Below are 18750 nucleotides of genomic sequence, written 5' to 3'. Positions count from 1 at the left end.
CATTTTATTTGATAATTGTGAATCACAGCCAAAGTCTGTTCTGGATCAGAAACTGGAACCAGTGACCAATTCAGAGACCGCGCCTCCATCAGAATGTCCGGTGTTACCAAAGGACCAGAAGGCGAGTCTTGCATCACAGTTGTAGAGTGCTGCTGGTAGAGCAGGCTGACCGGGGTCACACAGTGTCAGAAGGACCTGGCAGTGCAAGTCTGGCTAGGGACACTGACTGGTCCATGGGGCAGAGTCATATACGCTATAAACCAAAGCGCGATTACTACAATGTCTGGTTGTTCTTTATTTTTGTATACCTCTGCAATTAATTGAAAGCATTTTTGGGCAAGTTCACAACCTTTATAATTGAGGTCGACATGCATCTCTACCTTACATGATTTTGCTGATCATCAGGGCAATACGGTTCACAAAAATGTTGATTTACTTGGAAGAGTCGGAGCTGGTTCAGGCGTCTGGGAATGTAGGTGTGCTGTACTCTCTCCATGCTCACGCATCTGTTAGCGGAGGTGCCTGTAAGTCATGTATGGGCTAGCAAGGCAGATGCCCAACCATCCTACTCAGGGCAAACTTCATATGACAAGGAAGCTGTGCTGGTCATCCCCAGCAGCAAGATTTACTTCTTTTAAATTCTATGACATTTTTGTCAACATTTTAGAAAAACTGTTTAAAATAGGCAATTTGCCTAACTTTTCTAAGGGGCAGAACTAACCCATTTGGCACATGGGGCTGCTAAGAAATGTTTTTGCCACTGAGGTTTTTTGTTCTCCAGCCATGCATGCTACTTTTGAAGGCACCAAAACCTATTCCCTCGGTCAGCTGCCTCCAATGTCCTGTTGGCATATACGGAGGAGCACCGGATAAGCAAGGCAATAGATGGTATGAAGGCTTTTACCTCATACGCCCACTCTTGGTTGTAAGGCAGCCAAGAAGACCTCCACAACCTAGATGTGGGTGTCATAAAGGGCTCTGTTTTGGAAGAAAGGCAGGAACTGTGTAAGAAACATCAAGAAAGTGAAATGTTACTTACCCCATAAGTATAGGTTAGTGGCATGTAGTGCTGTAGATTCACATGTTGTGCATACTTCCTCCATCTACAGTTGGGCTCTGACATGTACAACTTGTTTTTCTTCTAAATAAGTCATTTCGAGTCACAGGACCATGTGACTCCACCTATCAGTAGTAATGCACATGGGTATCAGCTCCATTGTTAGATTGTTCTCCCCCACCCCTCCCCCACCAGTAAAGGCCATAACTGGGCATGAACCATAGAGATGACCATGTAAAGTATAAAGTATTAAAATGGGGACAATGGATGATAGTTTCTGCAACAACCACAGGTGTCCGGAGAGGAGGGTGGGCACATGTGAATCTACAGCACTACATGCCACAAACAATTACAGGGTAAGTAACATTTTCTGTTGGTGGCATGTGTAGCTGTAGATACAAATGCTGTACATAGACTGTAAAGCAGTCCTCCTAAAGCAGTGTCTCAGGATGAGGATGTTGCAGAGGACTGGAATAGTGTGTGTAGGACAGCCTGGCCAAATCTAGCTTGTCTGGCCAGGACATCCACACAGTAGTGCTTAGTAGAGGAGTGTACCAGGTAGGCAATTTACAGAGGTCAGTCAGCTAGTGGTAGGTCACCTGAGAAAGCAATAGAAACTCCTTTCTTGCGATTCGAATGGGGTCTGGGGGGGCAGCGACCTTTTAGTTTTAGCATAGCAAGTCTGAATGCACTTGAGCAAACATGCAACTCTTGCCTTGGAAATGGCACTTTCCTTAGGTGGCTTATAGTGGAGCAAGATGATTTGTCTTACAAAACTATTTTGTTCGGTCTATGTAGTACATTAATGCTCTTTCGACATCCAGAGTATGTAAAGCACATTCCGCTCCAGACTCTGGATGTAGAAAGGTAACTGGCAACTTAATTGTCAGATTAGGATGGAAGCTGGAGACCACCTTAGGGAGGAATTTGGAACTGGTTCAGAGGACCACACTATCGTTATGAATCTGTAAGAAATGTAAGAGCATGTATTTCATCGAATCGCCTAAAGGAAGAGATAGGTATGTGGAAAGCTACTATCCACGCCAAAAACTGCAATGGGGAAGAGCGAAGCAGCTTGAAAGGAGTGCCCATGAGCTTAATAAGAACAATTTTAAAGTTCCACACTAACAGGAGGCATCTGGGAAGGAGTAACCAGTTTAAGTCCTTCCATGAAAGCCTTAACGACTGGTATTCTGAAAAGCGAAGCCTATTTTATAGGTAGGCTGCCACAGAAGCCAAATGCAATCAAATGGAAGTGTAAATTAGGACAGACTTCTGTAGGTGAAACAGGTAATGTCTTGTGCAGATCCTGTAAGCAAATGGATTGGTCTGGAAAGGCAAAAGTGTACAAAACGTTTCCATTTGGTTGCCTAACCCCCGGTAGTAGGCCTATACGCTTTTCTAAGAATAGACTTCCACTCCTCTGGATGGTTGCAGGAACCAAACTAAGACCTCTAGAGGAGAACTGCAAGGCTGAGCTACTGAGGAGTGGGGTGCTGGAGAGTACTGTGATTTCATGCAAGAAGGTCCAGCCTGTTTGGGAGCTTCTCGTAGGGAACTAGAGAGCTCTAAAGGGGTGGAGTACCATGTCTGGCATGCCCAGGTTGGAGCCAATAAAATGAAGATAAGGGATGTCTGTCTCAACCTTAGGACTACAAACGGTAGGAGTGGGAGAGGCAGAAAAGCATAGGGAAATATTACCGACCAGCTCATCCACAGTGCATTGCCCATGGACTGTGGGTGTGGAAGTGGTAACTTGGTGGAGAATCAGGCATTCCGCATTTTTGGTGGTGGCAAACAGATCTGTCTGAGGAAGCCTCTACCGCAGGAAGTATGGGTGGGCCTGGTGTGGAGTTCCCACTCGTGGACTTGCTCATTCATCCAGCTGAGCAAGTCAGTGAGGTCGTTGTCCACCCTGGGAATGTGTTGGAGAAACAGATTAACTCGGATGTATTGACCACCGCTAAATGCCCTGGGCTACTGCTGGCAGCTGGGTGGAATGTGTGACCTCTCTTGTTTCTGTAAGTAGAACATGGCAGTAGTGTTGTCTGTGTGTATTAAGACTGTCTTGTTCTGAATGAGACCGCAAAACGATCTAAAAACGACCTGAATAGCCAGCAGTTTGTGAATTGATGTGAAGGGACTGTTGTGCAAAGAAACATGTTCCCTGAACAGTGAGGTGATCGAGATACGCACCCCAGTGAGTGAGGAGTCCGTGTTGATGGGGACTTGCAGAACCGGGTCGAGGAAGGGCTGTCCTCACATTAGGTTGTTTGTGTTACACCAATGGAGGGAGGGGGAGGTGCAGCTCCCCACCAACACTAGATCCTCTGGAAACCTTACACCATTGTGCCGGTAAGCACTCTTGCAGCGAGCTAATGTGCAACCTGGTGGGAGGGCGGGGTAATGGGGAACTATGGCTATGCGGCTATGCAAGATGCCATTGTTCATAGCAAGCGCATCACAGTTATGACAGTTACCTGGCGTTCTGGCTTAAAAAGAGGCAGCAGATTTTGGAATGGTTGTACCCTTGCATGGCTGGGGTATCCCTTAATCACCAGTGCATCCAATATGGCCCCCAAAATGGACTAGAGAGTCAGAAGGGCAGCCCCCTGGGGGGTGGGGGGTTGCCCTTTCCTCTTCCTTTGACATTGGCCCAGTATCCACCTGTACAGTATCCTCGAGAGGGTGTCTGCTGAGCATATTTCGAGAAAGTGGAAGCAGAATTGTGAGCGGTTAATAGACCCACAAGGAGCAGGAGTCCGCAAGGCACCCACCGCTTTGGCAGTCTCTGTATCCTTTTTAATATGCTCTAGCATCTGATCGACCAGAAGGCCCAACAGATGCTGGCCATCAATGGGACGTTCAAGGCACCTTGAAGCCAGACACTCGCAGCCACACATGACAGTGTAATAGGATACTTGTATTTATACCCCCCCCCCCCCCCCCGGGCAGCTGTATCATCAGTATCCAACACGCAGCGGATGCTGTAAATGATTTTGCCCTTCGCCACCAACTCCTTTCCTTTTTGAGCAATACTGCTTTATGAGATGCTGGACTAGATCTGCCATCTGATCTTAATGGGTGCGGCAGTACCAGGAGAGAAAGCCTATGAAGTTGCTGCTATGCCACCGAGTAACAGATTGCGCTGCTACTCTTTTGCCCTCTGCGTCAATCTTTTTACTCTCCTGGTCCAGAGGGGGTGCGCCCCCTGTCCATTAGCTTGCTTCCGGGACAGACAGCCTGGATGGAGCAGAAGAGGGTCAATGACCAGGCGCCACCAAATTCAATCTTGGCTCAAAGTGTTTTGAGTCAGACTGCTTTGGAACTGGGTGTCTCAGCTCTGAACCTTTTGAATTGGCGTCTCTTGGCTTAGATTGTCTCAGTGTAGTGTGTTCGGCTGAGAGGGCTTCTGCTCCACTAGTTTGGATTATGAGGGTGCCCAAACCAGTGTCTTTGGATTCTGACACTGAAGTGGTGGTCGACTAGGATGCTTTGAGGAGTATCTCTGTGCAGAATGGTACTGTGGCACAGAGTCCAGCTCGGAATGACTCAACTGTGGCGAAAGGCAGTGATGCACAAGAGCTAGGTTGGTCCTCCTTCTGGCGAGTAGAGAAGTTCCAGTACTTACAGAAACCTTTGTTGGGCACTGGACCAGCAGAGGTTCCTCCTCTTCCTCAGCATCCACATCAGTCAACACTGATGAGAAAGTCGCCTCACCCTCAGACATCTGTGGAGGTGTCCGGCTGCTCAGCATCCAACTCCTCGGTCTCTCTCTGAAGAGATCCGGAATGTCATCCACTACTCGTGTATGCCGCTGAAGCGATGAAGCATGCTTTGATTCCGAAGGGTGTCCCTGTTCCTGAAGGACAGGCAAGCTGAACAGAAAACTTCATGGTGTTCGTGGGACAAACAGATTACAGGCTTCATGGAGATTGGACATCGGATACTTTGCATGGCAAGTGGGACAGAATCATAACTGCTCCCTATCCACCTGTGGGAGAATGGGGGGGGAGGGGTTCTCTCACTACCCCGTAATTTAACCCGGTCCCATTTTTCAATGTCACAGGAGTATTGCAAAACAAATAATCATATTAAGATGGTGCTTGTTCCTGCCATATTCCGTGTAAGTGCCACCTGCAGTGTAACCAACACTAGTCCCCAGTACTCAGGAGACATCTTGTCACCCCCCCGCCCCCTCCAAAAAACTATTGTATTTGTGGCACATCCCCCACAAGCACCCGTCATACACCCTTCTAATTCTGTGCAGCCGGGTTCTAGTGAAGTAAGCACAATGCAAGTTCTTCGGCTGCATCCATTGTCTATTTGCATGCCTCATTACAATCATGCTCATCAACGATCCCCAAATCAAATTTCCATTTCTTCTCGAGAGTATCCAATGGGTTCTGGCTGTTATTTATTAGTGTCCTATATATTTGGGTAATTGTGGGTTTCTGAAGCGGTGCCGCCAGAATCCTATATTCGAGAGAAGATTAATTCTGCACTTAGTCGGAGTAGCGCACATATTTGGACAGGGCAGGTCTTGGTTGCATGTATCTGACCTGTTGTGTTCCAGACATGCAATCTTGTTGGAGGGCCATAAAGAACAGCAGATCCTGTGGTCCTCACACAATCACCTAGTCTAGAAATTCTTAGTAAATACCACCTCTGAAATCCACCCGACCCAGACAAGTTTGCTAGTATGGCCGAATCCCAGAAGTTTCCTTTGTGAGTCAGTCCCCACCAACCTATGGCCATGGTAGCCATCCACCATATTTTAATAACTGTTGCCGCAAACTGGTACTTCTGATCCTCCCATTCTCGCCCATATACAGCTCTAGGGTATACCCCACCCTGGTATAGACAGTTTGTCTGCAGCGTTGGTTCCATTTGGTCCACAAACGCCCATTCATTAATCACCCACTATTGGGTCACCCATTACTATATTGGAAGGTCTAGCAAGCTGGTCCCTCCCGCTTACTGGTCCCTTGTTGGTGTTTTCAGGGCTAATCTGGGAGATCACCAGTCCCATATTTAAGGCCTCATCCTTTCAGAACACCGGGCTTGTACTGGACATTAAAGCTCCCCTTACAGTACGATTGCTAGTTTGTCACCACTTACAGTATTCACAACGACCATTTCTGTGACGCCATAGCACAATATTCTGCTTTCCATCATGTGCAACCCGAACAAAAAACGTTTACCCGTCTCTAACGGGTACAAAATTCTACAAATTATACAAGTATTTCCCAACAACGGACATACTGAAGGCCCACAGTACTGACAATCTGTAGCCAGACCCACACACACTAATCTAACAAGATAGAAGAGGTATCGAGGCCATGGTAACATGCGGCAAAATTGCCAGACAATTGTATTGACATGAACACAGATTAAGGGACAATGCTTTAGTCAGAAAAGTATAGCTTGTGGCCTCTGAAGACTCATTTCTAGACTGATCTTCATGCTTCGGCTTGATTAGTCCTCCGGAACCAGCCTAGGAAGCACATACCTTGGACACGCTTTTTTTTTTTTTTTTTTACACAGTGACCTTTTGTTTACTTCAACTACCATGAGGAAAACTCACAATCTACGCCAACTACAAGGAGTTGCCCTTTTCCACGAACTCCATCACAATTTGGACTCTACTCATTGAAGCTACCTGTCAACTGGTCTACTGCAGTAACTTCAACACGAGATGCTGCCAAAGTGCAGCTTCGGGTTGCAAAGGAAACCAGGCCAAAGTGCCAGACTCCTACTCTGCATAAAAAGGAATCACATAATACTTGCCTTGAAGCTACACAGACTCATCATAGATTAAAAAGCACAATTGAGGATTCTGCGCTTAATCCACAATTGTTTCCTGCTTGTTAGATTTGACACTAACGTCATTATCTTTAAGAAGATTTCTAGGCTGTATATTTCATTTAAGTCCTGACTGCTCTTCGGTATATCGAAACAACCACCACGGTACAACCACCACGGTACACCCACACGCCAGGTTATCATTACTCTGCTACAGTGAGAACAAGTGCTATAGTAAGCAGTCAAGATGCTTCAAAACGAATAGAAAAGTGCCATGGAGGGGAACAATATGCTATGCTACATTCTAATCAAGTACATCAACCCATAACAAGAGCAACAGTCAATTTTCATAGTTGTGAAATGCATTTTTTGCAACTTCACAATTTGTGGGGAAAAACTATTAAAAGCAATTCTGCTGGTTTCCTCTAAACCTTTTAAACCTAGAAAATGTTTTGCCAATATATCAGTAACATCTCTTCATGAGAAACAAATTATCGCTGCCATTATGCATAACGCTGGCAAGCGCGCCTCCCATTGTTTTACTTCATATTTTCAAATTGTGGTTCTCACGAAAATAACAATTTCCGCTGAGTGTAAGAAAACGAGTTTGTGCTGGGATTTTGTTTCCAAGGTTTTAATAAAAGCTTTATATAGACAAGCTAGTGATTTCCATAAGGGATATTCAATGTTAGACAACATTTCACCAATTTATTATGACACTATAACAGGTCTTTCTAAAAATGAAGCAGATATAGTGCTTATTCTATAGTTCACCGTAATGCTGTGCGTGTTCAGAGGGACTGAAAACACGGAAAGGCTAGACGACCTCTGAAATGGATTCTTTGAATATTTTAACTTCAGTAACTTAATTGGCAACAACTTCCATTCTAAAAGCCACTTGGGCTGGCCTCAGGCGTATGAAGTACTTTACAAATGTTATGCAAGAATTAGATTGTATGGGAGAAGGGCAAAAGCTCGAAGCCCACGGGAAATAGTTTTTAAAACAATTGTCCGAACTCTATTATTCTACTGCACGTATTCCCAACGTCCAGGTTGCCTAATGAGTGAACAGTTAAGAATTCCCAAAGAAAACATTGGCAAAACCAATAGGTCACTCTAAATATACAATGACATAGCAGAGCTTTTAGATAAGAGAAATGTTCAGTAAAAAGCGGGAGAGAATGGTAATCCCAGCTGTCCTAAGAAGGAAATACTGTAATGAAGTAACATCCGAGGCTACAACAATATGGAAGCAGGGAATATGGCCCTTTTTTTAACAGACTGAGAAAAGCTAAACTGTACTCTCAAAGATGCACACTACGAAGAGTCAGAAGATAACGTTGGTGTTAATGGTGAAACTAAAATGCATGAACAGTAAAATATTGTATTGTAGATCTTGTTGACAATGGGCCACCAAGAAAGCCTGTCTTTGTGAGAAAAAAAAAACCAACTATAAAGTCAACATTTTATAATGACAGTGCAAGAATGATTCCTAAATGGACTTCGTTCATTTGTCAAGACAAAGATAATGCATTCTAAACAAAAGAGACATCAGCCAGCAATTAAAATGGTATGCCAATAAAGTAAACGAAGAACTCACACTGGCAAATACAACCAACAGGTCAAGTCTGAACGTAAAACAAAAGTACAGTAAGTACACCCAGCCCATCACTAGCAGTTTCTTCAATAGCCGCACAATGTACAGCATCACTGTGCCAAGATACGTACAGGTGAGCAGACAAAAAGCTTCCCATGCCCAGTCGAAACCCAACAGGGAAGTCAGAAGCAAGGATGGCACAGTCGACACGTTTGTCTTCAAAACTGAAAAGAAGACGACAAGGTAGATGTCACGGAGCTTCTTTATTTCGGTCCAGCAGAACAGGCAACCCGGCAGCAACTGCCGCCCACGTCCGTTCCACGTTCTCTGCACGGAACCTACATTCCAGGTTCCGCGCAAGGAACGTGGTAGAACACCCAACACACCCCCCTTCCTTCACAAAACTACAACACTCAACATGTAAGAACACTCAAAACCTTCTAATTAGAATCTCACAGTCCTGCAATTTGACAGGAGATGACCTAGTTCTGGCAGGGAGAAATTTAGTCTTCAATAGACCTTGTTGTGGAGCAAAATCACTCCCAGATGTGCAACACCCAGGAATATTGACACTAGGAACCAGAGTTGCACCATGAGTGTTGATACCAAATTTGTTCTTCACAAACTCAACTTTTGGCTTAGGCACAACCGAAACAGCAGACTTATTCCAAACTTTACCATTATCCAGAACAATCACATGATCTTTCACCTTACTGACCTTAACAGGGGCAGAAAACCGAGAAAAACCTTTACGAACGAGCACTGGTTTCTTGATTCTTACCCAGTCTCCTTGACACACAGAAGACTGCTTGGGACAATTAGATCCATACCTGGCTTGAGTAGCAGCTCTAACATCTGCCACCATCCCTAATCTTTAAGAATCTACCACCTTCCTTAGCATCCAATCTTTGTTGAGTTTGGAACCCGCAACTCTACCCCTTAACAAGGAAAATGGAGACATTCCAGTACTACAGTGTGGAGTAGTTCTCATTGCCCACAACATGTCCGAAATCACAACCTTCCAATCAAGACCATTTATGGAGGCTAACTGTAACTGTTCCTTGATAACACGATTGAAACGCTCAACTAACCCAATACTACGTGGATGATAAAGAGAGGTGAGTATATGTTTGATACCATGCTTCCTCAGAAAATCTTGCATTTCAGCAGACACTAACTGAGTACCGTTATCCGTTACTAATTCCTCTGGAAATCCCTCACGAAGAAAAACCTCCATAAGAAATTTGATAATGATACCAGAGTTGATTCCATCCACAAACCTAACTTCCGGCCACTTGGACATGTAATCAATTAGAACTAGCACATACTTGGGAGAACTAACTAAACCACTAAATGGACCAGCCACATCAAAAGCCAATTTAAACCAAGGTGATTCTTTAACAGGAATGGGACTGACCGAGGATGGGCAAGTTACCTGAGTTTTGTCACTCAATACACACGCACCACAATCTCTAACGCAATGTTCAATGGACCTATCAACACCCGGCCACCAAAAATCTTCCCTCACCCACCGCTTCATTGCCCGAATACCCAAATGACCTTCATGGGCTAAGTCTAAAACCTTCTTTCGTAATGACAAGGGAACTACCTGCAACCCACCCCTGCGCAAAATCCCATCAACCAGGGACAACTCGTCACTAATTCTCGAATAAGGAATTAATTCCGAAGGAATAGTAGTACTGTTGGGCCAACCCAGGGTTACAAAGTCAATCACCCTGCAGAGCTCAACATCTTCAGAAATGGCCAGTTTCCAATCAGCTTCAGATAAAGCAGCTCCCGTATCAGCTACAGAGCTGACCGCACACACCATTTCCAAATGATCATTTGCAGGTATAATAACATTTTCAGAAAGAGGCAACCTTGACAAACAATCAGCCACGCAATTCTTCACACCAGCAACATATTCCAAACGATAATTGAATTCATTTAGTCTGTACTGCCATTTAGCAATATGAGGCGTAGCTCTACCTCCACCTTTGGTGGTAAACCGGTCCACCAAAGGCTTGTGGTCAGTCCTGAGAACAAAACCATTCCCCCACAGGAAATTTCGAAAATACTGTACACCCCACCATAGTGCTAAAGCTTCCTTTTCGATGGTAGAATAGGTTCCTTCGGCACCACGAAGTGTTCTAGAAGCAAAAGCAATAATTTCTTCCCTATTATCCGATCTCTTCTGCATTAAAACTGCACAAAGACCAACATAACTGGCGTCGGTGGCGACAATGCATTGATCATTGATGTTGAAAAGTTTAAGTGGCTGTGCATGTACAATAGCCTCTTTGAGTAACTTGAAATCAGCCGCACATTGATCAGACCACACATACTTAACATTTTTCTTGAGAAGACCACGCAGACATACTGTTCTATTTGAAAAGTTGGCTACAAATTTTGCGTAATACTCCACTAGCCCCAGAAAAGAGCGTAATTGATCCTTGTTCATAGGTTCAGGTGCATCCTTAATAGCATCAAGTAACTTCATTTTAGGTTCTACACCTTTAGCAGAGATATGGTGACCAAGGTAATCTACCCCCTCTTGAAGAAATATGCATTTGTCTCTTCTTAATGTCAAACCACTAGACTTGACAATTTCAAGTACGTGCTTGACCCTTGCATTGTGCTCCTGTATGGTCTTCCCGTGAATAAGAATGTCATCCTGAAAGAACACCACTCCCGCAGTGTTCTTGAACAGGTTTCCCATGAGACGTTGGAACACTGCGGAAGCTGATGCCAACCCAAACGGCACACGTAAATAGCGGAAAGCTCCATCAGGAGTCACAAATGACGTAAGATGTCTCGAGTCCTTGCACAGTTCAATTTGGTGGTACGCAGAAGATATGTCAAGAGAAGAAAAACACTTGGCACCCTCTAAAGTTGACAACATCTCATTAATGTTCGGTAGAGGTTGGCGGTCCACCCAAATACAAGCATTCAGATCGCGCAAGTCCACACACATCCTAAGAGACTTATCGGCTTTGCGCGCTAAAACAATAGGTGACAACCACTCAGACCCCTCAATAGCTTCAATCACCCCCAATGCGCATAACCGTTCCAACTCGTGTCTCAACTCGCTGCGCATACTAAGCGGTACCTTCCGTACTTTGTGCGCTACAGCCTTAGCACCTTCTTTGAGAACAATGCGGTGTTGAAATCCTTCAAGTTTGCCTAACTTTCCATTAAAAACTTCAGGGTAGTTTTTGACCCAATCATTATCGACACACACATCAGTCGTGATAGTATGCACCGGAGCAACATCCGAAAGGCTAGCATAGTATTGTTTAGCTTCCCGTTTGGATAAAACCATGTCAGCATGATTGGGATCAAGGATGATTCCTAGTTCACCTTGTTCATGCCATCCTAGCAAATTCGCACCCTCTTCCACGATGAATACAGTACCATGAATACAATCACCCTTGAATTCTAAGTTCCCCTTAAATTTGCCTAATACCTCCACTCTTTTGCCACCATAAGCAAAAATCCTTATACTGGAGTGACCTATCGGAATGTCGCACAAACCTTTAAAATCCTTGACATTAATGAGAGTAAAAGGGGAACCAGAATCGGCAAGAAACGTAATGCCCTTTCCGTTCACATTTATAGTACACACAGGATTTTTCCTTCTTTGACCCTCTCCAATGGAAGCTATTTCTACGACCCCCCCTCTTCTTGTATAGATGACAAAGATAGCATTAATAGTTCATAACTTTCATCATCTTCATACGCGCAGTCCTCTTCTATGGCCCTTACGGTACGTGGGGGTACCTTGTGGGCTAGAGTTGCTTTGCACATACGTGCCAAGTGTCCCTTCTTCCCACATTTGAAGCAAGTCTGGTTTATGGCAAAACAAAACTTGAAATTTCCCAGATGAGAAGCACTGCCGCAACGATAACATGAAGGATGTTGTTCAGCTCTCGTTTTCGGGGAATTTGGCACAGATGGTGACCGGGAAGCATTAATGTTAGTGCCCCTGACCGATTTGACGGGAGCTTTTGTGGTAACCAGCTTGACTTCAGATGAAGATGTGATTTCGGATGTTGATACAGGTGTATTTAACTCCTTCATACAGAGTTGAGAATGTTAAACACTCTTTGCCAAGATAAGAGCAGTCTCTAGATCAGGATCATCAGAGGATAAAAGTTTCTGTTGAACTTTATCACATGTGCGTTCAATAAGTTGATCGCGAATTATTTCATCACGAAATTCCCTATAATTACACTTGACAGCCAAAATTCTGAGAGCAGCAACAAACTCATCAATAGATTCACCAGGCATCTGTGCGCGCTGCAAAAATTTATGCCGTTCCAGAACTACGTTGCGCTTAGGATTAAACCTTTTGTCAAGAGTTTTTACTAACGAAGCATAGTCATCAACAACTAGTGAATCACCATCTTCACCTCCGCTGGTGCACGTCCACACTGACTCCAGAGGTAGAGTTTGCAAAATCGACCTGGCTTCAGCACCTACATTGTACATAAGTAAGGCCTTCTTTTTTTTAGAGGTGAAAGTATCACCATCGATTGCCTCCAGATAAGCCTCAAATGTGGCCTTCCATTGTTGCCATAGCATAGGAGGAGGACCAGGTGACTGTAAGAATGGAGGTGGAGCAACAATGTTATCCATAGTTAATCTTGCGTGGGTGAGTTGCTGCCACTTAAGATAACCACCGTCCAGCAAATGCCAGCTTGAAATAACCACAAATATCCAACTAATGTCGCTACCCTCTTGCAATAAAAGCTGAAATGAATAATAAACAGTAGCGCTTGAAACGCCTAAGCGGTAAAATCCTTATGCAGCCTTTGATTGAAGCGCATGCTTTGAACGCGCAACAGTTGCCAAGGAGACGATAAACAGAAGTAGAGGAGGGCACGCAGTGACGCTCGCGCTGACGCCACGCGTCGATGTACGCGCCGAACCAACAACCCAGAAGAGCCGGAAACGACGAGAAATGCTCAAAAACGTCTCACCCAAGAAGATCGCAGGCAGGAACAGCAACAGGAAAAGTTCTGGGTCCACCGACACTGGAGCTCAACGAAGCTCATTCACTTCATGTCCGCCGCATCAACGCCGATCCAGGCAGGAAAAGCAGCAGACACACAGGACCCACAGGAAGGGAGACTGGACGCTGGACCAGCCCGTCGCCAATGAAAAGAAGACGACAAGGTAGATGTCACGGAGCTTCTTTATTTCGGTCCAGCAGAACAGGCAACCCGGCAGCAACTGCCACCCACGTCCGTTCCACGTTCTCTGCACGGAACCTACATTCCAGGTTCCGCGCAAGGAACGTGGTAGAACACCCAACAAAAATGTATGTGGCTTTACATTTTGATGCAAGGTGTGACAAGCCATTATAAGACTCACCCTGAAATGAACACCCTCATCACAAGGCGTGGGACCAATTTAACAAAATGCAATGCGCAAAAAACAAAACCGAAAATAATGGCGCAACTAAGACGTGAATCCACTGCTGAAGAGGAAGAAAGCCTGAACGATATGAAGTAATCGGATGTCTGTAAACCAACTGGGGCACTGCTGAAAGAAAGTCATCGCTACAATACTATCTGTGTGGGCATGTCCTGAAAGCAGGCACACTTCCTCACAAAGCCATGGCATCTTTAGTGGTTTGACCCTGCCTCGGAATCAGGAGAGCAGACCCTAGTTTTTTTACTAATGTATCAGCCGCCCTAAAAAGCATACTAAAAGTTGTTTAAACTGGGAGGGGGGAGGGGGAACCATGCCACCTGTACTACATCATTCACTAAGGATTTCTTTGGTGCCTATAAGCTGCTCCTTACTGGAGACAAATAATTCATTGGCCAGTTTCATTTACGTTAGGACAGTAAATTATTTCTCATCATTTAAAGGCATATTAGCTTGAGGGCAAGAACCGTTTCATTTTCTTTCTTTGACACAGCAAACACAATTTCAGCACTGAACCTCATTCACTTGTCTCACCAATGGATAGATTCACACTTATTTGTCTAAATTCTAATGTAATTTTGAACCCAGTTTCCACGGATTTGGTGATCTTATCCCATTTAGCTTTATAAGTGCTCTAGAACTATGTAAACAAGTGTGTTTCGACTGATTTAGAACGAGGATTGCATTGTCGGCCTATGTATGTTTTTAATGCAATTGTTTAGCTGAACTATGGTTCAATAAAATCATTAACTATAAATGTTCATAAAGGTCTTTGGTACAGGAGGTATAGCAATAGCCAAGAACTGCATATGTAGCCCCAGCCTTTATTAATATTGTTCAAGATGCTTTAATCAGCAGTAGCTGCACTTAGTGGTTTTCTGCTATTTGGAGAAACACATAGGATCGCACCAGAGATTGCATGAGTGAAGTACTCCAAACTTGAGAATTGAGTGCTCATTTCCAGCCACGTATTAATGGAAACGAGAGGAGCAGATCCTAGCATGGCAAGTAAACATAACCGCTATGCTATTTAGGAATACCAATGGCTGAGATGGTAATATGGAAAGTTTAGAAAAATGCAATAGTTCTGGCATGAAAAGGCAACGATCTGAAACACCTGCTCTTCAAAACGGATCCACTGAAACTAAAGTCATCAGGCTGTGAGGTCAGGCGGATCCTAGATCACACAGTACCCTTTGCAGCACTTGGAGGGGGAGGGGTGACCCCAGTCAAACAAGCCACAATTCATAAGGAACGGAACTGAGAACAGAAAAGGTTCTTCAGATTATTTTGCACACCTCGTTAGGTGAGAAACCAATTTCGGTAGTTGTCACAAGATTTTGACAACCACAGCCTTCACTTTAGTGGATACCTGAAACCTCTTCCCCAGCCAGCCCAAGCTCTGAGGCTACGTCCTCCGGCTGCTCCATAATGTAACAATAGGAGTATAGACACTTGGACTCTTAACAGTTCACAAGTGTGCAGCATTGAAGACAACATGGAGTGCATGTAGTTCCAAGCGTTCCAGGAGCGTGCTACGATTCAAGGACTATCAGCGTATGCAAAGTAAAAGAAGTCCATCTACTGATGTTCAGCTTGTAATAAACTCCAAGACAGCAGCTATAAACAGAACTAGATTTAACGATTTGTGCTAATTGGACATTCATAAACATTTATTTAATACAGCTTACTCATCAAACTCTAAGCCAGACGAGTACCCTTCCAATTACTTGTGATACAAAGAAATGGGTCTACAGTGAATAAAATCACACCAGCTTCAAAGAGAAAACATTGGAAATTGAAAAAGTAAATGAAACGCAATCAAGATTTAGTCACAGCTGAGGCGCAAATGCACATCGTACCTCGGTATGAGAGGGTTGCACTCTCCTGGATCCAAGGGGTTAATGTCACAGTTCTCATAGTCAAACGTCCCATTCCACAAATGTTTTGCCAGCTGGAATGCCACCTTGCGTTGTGTCAATGTGACTTCCTTGCCATGCCAGACGTAAACTTCACTGCCAAAGTCGAATACTAGCACCTAGATTTAGTACATTAAAAAAAATTAAAAAACAAAAGCAAAATACATTTCAGTTGACGGTACTGTCTGATTTCCCAATTCACTCCTCAATCACAAACCTGTTTTCATAAGGAAAATAACTCAAACTTCTTGGAGTTGGGTTTGAGACATGCAAATATCATACACCCGTAAAGGATTCCTCCTATACCAACAATCCACACTAGAGAGGCTGGACAGCGTTAATCATACAAGCCATTTCATCATACAATCCCATCTGAAACGTCTGTTCGGTGAAGACAGCAAACCAGTTTCTAGTATACAACAAAGGTTGAGCCTGAAAAGATCATCAAGCAACGTGGGTGCCTGAATAATGTTTCCCCCAGGCAGCAGCATCCTAATCCGGCTCAAAACAAGAAAACAGGAATGAAGATACGTGATGCCAGGCCTTCTGCATCCAAGCACCTGCAAGTCCACCCCACAGAGATCTGGCAAAGTCCATCACCTCTGTACCTCATGAAGGAACTGAAGACTTGGGAGTTTTTTTAATCGCACATCAACCCTTCGGATGATGGACTCCAGTTGGCACCCACCTGTCCGCATTACTTCGCCCAACTCCCTTGCAGATTCTGTGGTCCTTTACGTCCCTCTATTTGCATAGTACTCCATTGCTTCTTAGCCAGGTTTATGTTCTATTAATTCCCGTGCATACATACAGCCTAGACAGCCACCTCTCAGCTGGAACAGTTACGTTTTCCTGGTTTTCATTCTTCTGCACTCTTCTCCTACAAATAGCACAGTAAAAGGTGCCATATTCGAACTAGGGAGAAAATGGAAAACTGAACTAAGCCATTTTTCGATCTTTAAGTGGCAGTGTTCCCTGGATAGAAGTCATGACGGTTTGTATATGTAATTAATTTATTGAGCCATATGTTTCCCAGCACATGTCGTTCCAATTCAAACCTTGGCACTTTTTGAAACATTTGAGTTTTTTCCATTTACACAATTCTAAGCGTTTACAATATGCACCTTTCGCTTTTCAGGATTTACAATGGTCTTTAGAGAAATGATGCCTTTGCATCAGCCTTTTAAAGACACCAACCAGCAAACTCACGGACTATATAATTATAATGAGAAGCCAAGAGTTTTGCTCTGGTCCTTCTCACTCGATCATGATAGTGTGATACAGGGTATCAGAAGAAAACTGAATAATTAAAACTTCCTCCAGAACTAAAGAGGCCCTAATCTGACAAACTTGTGCATACTTGTGAACAGGCCGACATTGGTATTACAAGAAATATCAAATAAAGCTGAACTCCTCACCATGGAAGCACCCAAGTGTGATCCAGTACATGGGACATGTCCCTCAGTTTGGAACAAAACCTGAGTGGGGGTGTGAGAAGGAAGCGGAGGCCCCCCCTCACACCCAGAAACATTTCAAAGGGAAGGGGACAGGATGCTACACGAACCATCATCTAGATATGGAGAACATGACGCGCTCGCATGGATAGACATTTTAGAAACATTTGTTGCACGTTCCTTCTCCAGAGTGTAGGAAAATTTAAAATAATGCTTGGGAAAGCTAATCGGTTTGGTTGGTCTAGAGAGAAGCTTTATTTAGTTCAGTTTGACTTGTACGATTTAGTGTCACAAGCGAAGTAGCACCTTTTCAGTGATGCAAACAGCTGACTTGTACGATTTAGTGTCAGAAGCGAAGTAGCACCTTTTCAGTGATGCAAACAGCAGGTATTTCCATTTATCAATGCCACTCCATACTATAAATAACTATCGTGACGCAAGAGCACAGAAGTGTACAGAGACTAGGTGTAAGAACAAAGACCGGGTTAACGACTAAGGAGATTTAGGTGGAACAGCACCAGGCTGGAGAAAGGAAAGATCAAATGAGACCGCGTATTTCCACCTACCCTGGAGATCCATTTACCTACGTCTCCCTGAATGAGCAAAGCTCTAAACTTCACAGATTTCAGTCCTTTGCCAACAAACTGACCAGCGTTCAGGTTTCAGCACAGCTATTGTTCTGGACGTCTTTTTTGTAGTTTAATACACCATTGAAGTACTACACAATAAATGTAAAATGAGTCCTGTGAACCAGCCCAGCGATCTTTTTACAAGGCGCAAGGTTCACAAAAGACTGAAATGTACTCCATTCAACAATAACTTTACGGAATGGGATCCCGAACGATTCAGGGAACATGCCAGAAAAATGTGTCTGTACACAGTGCAGTGCTCGTGGCATGAGTAACGATGGCTGTTAAGTTGTATATAACAGTGAGAAAGCGATTGATTTCTGTAAGTATGTAGGACTGGTGGAGATCCAGTTATTTGTAATGCACAGTGGCTACGCTTTCCGCTACTTCCGAGCAGAAAGATCGGTGCAACGATCCCTCTGATGACCAAGCCTTGTGACAAAGAGTTCCAGCTATGAAGATATATCAAAGAGGGGAGGAGTAGATAGAGTGTGTGTTGAAGGTGTATTTTATGGATTAGATTATTTTCATGTGAGGTATGTCAGAAAGTCCTAAAAATGTGAAAGTAATGCATTATTTTGTGTGTAGAGCGGAGTAGTTTGATGTGGCAGAATAGAGACCGAGTGGCATAGGGTGAGGAAATCTGCCCAGGAATATAGACCTACTTGGCAGAGGATATGGTTGCTTTGTAATCCTGATGCATTTTCCACTTTACTAAACCTGCTTCTTATGGCAAGAGTCAGAAAGCATGGTTGGCTGGCGAAATATGAGGGGCGAGGTCGCAAGCAGTATCATTTTTATATAGCTGTTGGTAGCTTCTTTGATGCTTCTGTGGGGATCAGGATACTCAGAC

General features: G+C 44.1%; 1 protein-coding gene across 36 annotated transcripts in view; it reads right to left on the bottom strand.

Moving 5' to 3' along the window:
* Positions 1-18750, bottom strand: part of SVIL (supervillin) — a 635411-nt gene that overhangs the window by 95752 nt on the left and 520909 nt on the right. For all 36 annotated transcript variants that reach the window (XM_085631809.1, XM_085631813.1, XM_085631820.1 and 33 more), the window contains one exon: positions 15758-15933. In XM_085631809.1, the coding sequence (XP_085487935.1) occupies positions 15758-15933 (176 nt within the window). The remainder of the gene's footprint in view (positions 1-15757; positions 15934-18750) is intronic.

Source organism: Triturus cristatus, chromosome 10, assembly GCF_964204655.1.
Source record: "Triturus cristatus chromosome 10, aTriCri1.1, whole genome shotgun sequence".
Classification (NCBI taxonomy): Eukaryota; Metazoa; Chordata; class Amphibia; order Caudata; family Salamandridae; genus Triturus; species Triturus cristatus.
The sequence above is the reverse complement of the archived record's forward strand: the minus strand, read 5'-3'. Positions and strand labels throughout refer to the sequence as shown.